Source organism: Fopius arisanus, unplaced genomic scaffold (assembly GCF_000806365.1).
Source record: "Fopius arisanus strain USDA-PBARC FA_bdor unplaced genomic scaffold, ASM80636v1 scaffold00070, whole genome shotgun sequence".
Taxonomy (NCBI): Eukaryota; Metazoa; Arthropoda; class Insecta; order Hymenoptera; family Braconidae; genus Fopius; species Fopius arisanus.
In genome coordinates, this window is record NW_011887809.1 from 171,603 (window position 1) to 176,703 (window position 5,101).

Below are 5,101 nucleotides of genomic sequence, written 5' to 3' on the forward strand. Positions count from 1 at the left end.
ATTTTTGGGTAATTGGTTTTTTGACAGTCTCAGGTAATTTATTGAACAATTTTTTATGAAGATTTTTATCTGGGAAGTGAAAACTCGAGGATTTCATGGACGAGAAGAAAATTTTCTGTTGCGTTTATCAAGTTGAAGTCGATTCCTAGAATTACTCGGCGATTCAAATAAATTACAGGTAATGTAAAGAATACCTTTGAGCAATTCCCTCATCTCTGCAAGTGCCTGTTCCACGATCTCCGGAGTTTCTCTCAGTTCATTTCTCGCTTTTTCCGCGAGCTCCGGTGTCAAAGGATCGGCTTCCATTTGAAAATTAGCAACACCGATTTTCAGGGGCTCAATTTTCTTCGATTTTTCCACGATCCTCTCGTAGAATCCCGGGGACACGATATTTTTTCTCCCGTACATTTTCAAATTCCGCTAAAGTCCAATAAAAAATCCCTCAGAAAATTATAAGACACTTAAAAAATAATTGAAATTTCCAAATTTTTAATAACAAAAATACCGATAATTTTCAATTTATTAATTCATCATTGCAGAATTTTTAATAATAAACGTAATGTATTACGAGTGGAAAATATTTTCAGTCCCTTTGTAAAATATTAATAAAATCCTGATGAAAAAAATAATGACCATTGACTTACGAGAAATGAACGTGAATTTCCTTGGGAGAAATAATTTATTTATCAGTATATCACAGCAACTTCCGGTTGGATGTCGACGACCGCTCGGTCATGCAATGAGAGACGCACAATAATTGAATAGCCCCCAAATAGCACGACTGGTGTAATTGACAATCAGGTGAACATGATGAAAAGTTTAAATAAAAAGTCTCGTGCAAGGGAACAGTCGCAGAGTGAACTGACGAGTGGAAGCCGATGGATACTTGAACTGCAAAAGCGAATAACCGGTCCTGGGAAACTTTCCTTCCCCACCTCCAGGTCTCCACGTCGTTGGACGTACACGAGACCCTCATCATCAGGCATTTCAGTATAAAAACAACATTTGTTTCGATCCTATACTGAATTCAATCGCTCGAGTGGAATATTGAACGAGGTCTAGGTGTCAAGGCGCCATCACCAGTGTCAAACGATTCCATCTCATTAGTTTGTGCTCATTGTCTCTTTTTCAAATTATTTTTTAAAACGAAAATCGGGACTATTCCTGTCCATCATTTTAGAAAATTCTTGCGAATTTTTACTGACGCGCGTCCATATGATCTTTTAATATAAAAAAAAATTCCAATAATTTATTGGAATGTTTGTGGGTTTTAAATGGGGGATAGCAAGTGGATTTATAGATTTATTTTTTTTGCATTGACCGAGTAAAAAAATTTAATCAGAATATTTTTTCCAAATTTTCCAAAAATTTCTCGGAAACTTCGGAAAATTTTTGGTTTGAAACAAAAAAAAAATCGGGAAACAAAACAATTGTATTTTTGGTAAATGTTTTGAAATATTGTTCAATTTATTTATTGTCCAGCGAAACCGTGAGTTTTTTCCAATAATTTTTGTGCAATCAATGCTGGAAGGAAATGAAATAAATTTGCGTTTTTGCTCATTCAGTTTATTTTCTAGTTTCTTCTGCGAGTCCCGAGGCAACGATAGTCAACAAGAAATGAAGGATTTTATAAATCTTCTGCATACTTAGTAACTAATAATTTTCCCTAACAATTTATTACAGCTGTCAACTTTGATCCCATCCCCTCAGAGATATCCATTATCACTCGTAATTCTGGTTTCGTTGCTGTGACCGTTGATTTTTCTACCCGGAAGGCAGTCTCAGTCCTTGCGATAGCCGTAAGTGTTCCAGGCTGAAATAATTAATTAACAATTAACTAATTAATTATACGAAACTTTTTCCCGACAGAAACCCGCGACTAATCGGAGCGTCAAATGCAACCTCAATTAAACTTACAACAATTACTACAAACGCCATAATAATCCATAATAATTATTAATTATCGTTATTTATAATTGTGATATGACCCAATAAATGAGTAAAATGATAAAATGATTATCGGAAAAATGGGAGTTATTCCGCAGATGCAGACAATTTTCATAAAAAATTCACAGGCATTTGTCGATAAATTTAAATTGTTTAATAAATTGTTGAGAGGAGTCCAGAGAAATTTCAGCGTCACCACAAATTTTTCAATTAGAAAGATTTTTGATGGTCTTATGTAATGTAATGTATTTTCGCGGAATATCTGTGAAATCATCTGCAAACCGGTTTTGCGCTCGTCATCGTTGATAATTATACCGGTGAAATAATGATTGCATTTAAGTAATCCCAGAATACCCGGATTTTCCCACGATATGAAGGAAATCGTGTAAAAATAACATTTCATTGATTTTCCATCGAAATCCAAAAGACTCGCCACGGAAATCCCTGGACTTTCCATTAATCAAACCCCGCAATTTTCTTTTATAATTACAACAATAATTAAGATTCAATCACCAGAAAAATATTTGCGAATGCGACACGTGCACCGATTAATGATTTTGAAACATTAAATCACAGTTTGTATAGAATGTTGCATTCGTAATTCACAGCATAACTATTAGAAATCGAGACTTATCATAATTTCCCGTATCATACTTTCCCATTACTCCATTGTATTCAATTCGTTTTAATCTCATTAAAGTCAGTGTCATCGTGTTTTAATTTTCCGCGGATGAATTTTCCCGGTGAAATTTCCATTAATTGGAAATTCTCCTTTGGGGAGTGAAGTAATTAGGAAAGTTCTTGTTGATGGCAAATTGGGGGGGTAGATTGGTACCTTTGATACTGTCCTCGCAGTCTTGGAAAGCGGGGAACCAATCGGCAGCTGTATAATCGATCTCGGGGAGTTCACCACCGTAATTCTTGGGAAGATGACTTGGGGCCATGTGGGTGTGGAGAGAATTCATCTTTGAACCGTGGAAGTACATTCTCTTCCTCAGCTTCTCCCGGACGAAGGGCTTGAACATCCTCCAGACTAGGTCGAACAGGAACGGTTGCTTCACGATGTGGACCTGTCAAAGTGCACAATTTTCACCCCCAAACATCACTAAAAGTACATTAACCATCAAATTATTAATTAAATTATCAAAATATCACGCCTTCATTCATTTCCTCCATTGCAAATTTAGATTTTATTGCAGGTGATTTGAAAGGTGAATGTCATATTTATGCGGATATTATTTAGACAGGTAATTTTTTAAATTGTTAAATCATCCAAAAAGGAAATTAATGATCTAGTTTAGGGTTACCTCTTTTAATCTGAGGGGCATCGCATCCTGGATGAAGGATAATAGCCTCATGCTAAATGATGGGGAAAGACCCATCACTTGCTTCATTGAGAGACCATCGAAATCCATGATAACTACAACACCTCGTACCTGAAGAAAATTCAAGGATATAACAAACATTATTGATGTGGAATTTATTTTTTTTTCCAGCGTCAATAGGTAATCATGTTGTGGTGGAATTTGGAAAAAGGTAATTCCGAGTGATCGAACTTTGAACCGATCGATATCTCACAGCTACACATAATATCTGGTATCAGGTCTTATCGTCAGTAAATGTGGTGCAAAGTACGACTCCGTCGAGTGTCAACTGAGGATTATCATTTACTCAGTTACAATTCTCTTTCTAAATCTGTTTAAAGACATTTTTTATCGTAATACCCACACAATTCTATTTAAAAATAATTTCACTTGTAAGTTAATTTGATAAACAAATAAAATTAAAAACTTTAAAAACCGGAAACCTGAACCGAGATAATTCCACAGAAAATATTATCTCCTCATAAATTACATTAGAAAATCCGAAATTTATTAAAAATAGAATGGAATACCGGGGAATTTTTTCGTTGGACATTTTGGGTTGTCATGGATTTGGCGGAAAAAAAATCCAGTGAAGTGTCTTTTTTTTTATTAATTTCTTTTCACTCGTGTGTGATTTACCGAAATAATTTATTCGTTTGCCAATGGTAATGAGTTTTTCACCTGTGTCTCGGGCTCGAGAACAGCTGCTTCGTGGATGAGATAAAAAATTCTAAACAAGGAATCAGCATTGACTTTTGACGGGTCCCAAGTCTTTCCAGTGTTGACTATGAGAACACGTCTACCTTTGTGATCTCTACCCTTCAGTACATTCACAACATTATTTTCAAACATCGCTGTCCTCTCGTCCATTGGTACCAAATTGTCCAACAGTGCGGCATTCTTGACCTTGAAGTCAGAAATACGCTGCATAAGAGCGTAAGCACTCTCTGGGTAATATTTGCAAGGACGTAGAAATATTATCAGGAAGTCATCGTCTGTTCTGAAGTACATGGTTTTGTCCTCTAAATAAACAATAACATAATAACCAGAATTAAAAAAAAATAACAATCGCAAATTACCGCGGAATAACAAAGGAAATTCAAAATCACTGGTAATTTTACCGAAAGAGTAATTTCAGCATTTCGTTTTTCATTTTTCATCAATCATTTTTTATTTTAGGGATATAGGTTTTGTCAATTAATCTTCTGGGATTTAATTATTATTATTATTAAATAAAATACAAAGTGGAAACTATTCATCAATGATAAAGTCCAAGGACTCTGAATTTTTCTTCATTGTCCTCGTGGTGATATCATTCTCTCATTGTTCCATTCCTCGATAACGACAATCTACATTTTACGTAAACAATGAGAGCAAATTATTTGCATAAAGCTCATTTACCAATTGACCCGAGTAATCCCCATATTTTTATTGTTAACAAATCGCTGCGATTTCTTATTCGTCCATTAAACAAATTAGATTACCGGAGATCGCATGTCGTAAAATCCCAATCAAATTATCCTTAACAAATGAAAGTTCTTGAATAATCTCATGAACAAGAAAAAACATAACGATTTTTTCTTCATCCTGTTAAAAAAATCGGCCGATTCTCAAATGAAATCTGTTTAATTTTCAATTTAATTGACATAAAATGCATTAATATAATAATTACATTAGATTGATACAATTATTTATAAAATTATAATCCATTCCCGAATTCCTTTGATTCCCCGAGAATCCCGTAAAAATCGAGGCAAATCCGAATATCTGAAACTTCAGGGAATTCTTGT

The 5,101-nt window shown here is 34.6% G+C and overlaps 2 protein-coding genes across 3 annotated transcripts in view; both read right to left on the reverse strand.

The window, feature by feature from the left end:
• Positions 1-906, reverse strand: part of LOC105269465 (alpha-tocopherol transfer protein) — a 4,145-nt gene extending 3,239 nt beyond the window's left edge. For both annotated transcript variants that reach the window (XR_892444.1, XM_011309740.1), the window contains exons 1-2: positions 645-906; positions 195-420 (exon numbers count right to left, since the gene is read on the reverse strand). Coding sequence is in view for 1 of the 2 variants with exons in the window: in XM_011309740.1 (XP_011308042.1) it covers positions 195-408 (214 nt within the window). In the remaining variant the exon portion in view is untranslated. The remainder of the gene's footprint in view (positions 1-194; positions 421-644) is intronic.
• A 644-nt stretch (positions 907-1,550) lies between these two features.
• Positions 1,551-5,101, reverse strand: part of LOC105269466 (clavesin-1) — a 4,379-nt gene continuing 828 nt past the window's right edge. Inside the window, exons 2-5 of the mRNA XM_011309741.1 lie at positions 3,993-4,333; positions 3,255-3,383; positions 2,783-3,017; positions 1,551-1,813 (exon numbers count right to left, since the gene is read on the reverse strand). Of these exons, the coding sequence (XP_011308043.1) occupies positions 1,782-1,813; positions 2,783-3,017; positions 3,255-3,383; positions 3,993-4,333 (737 nt within the window). The 3' untranslated portion in view covers positions 1,551-1,781. The remainder of the gene's footprint in view (positions 1,814-2,782; positions 3,018-3,254; positions 3,384-3,992; positions 4,334-5,101) is intronic.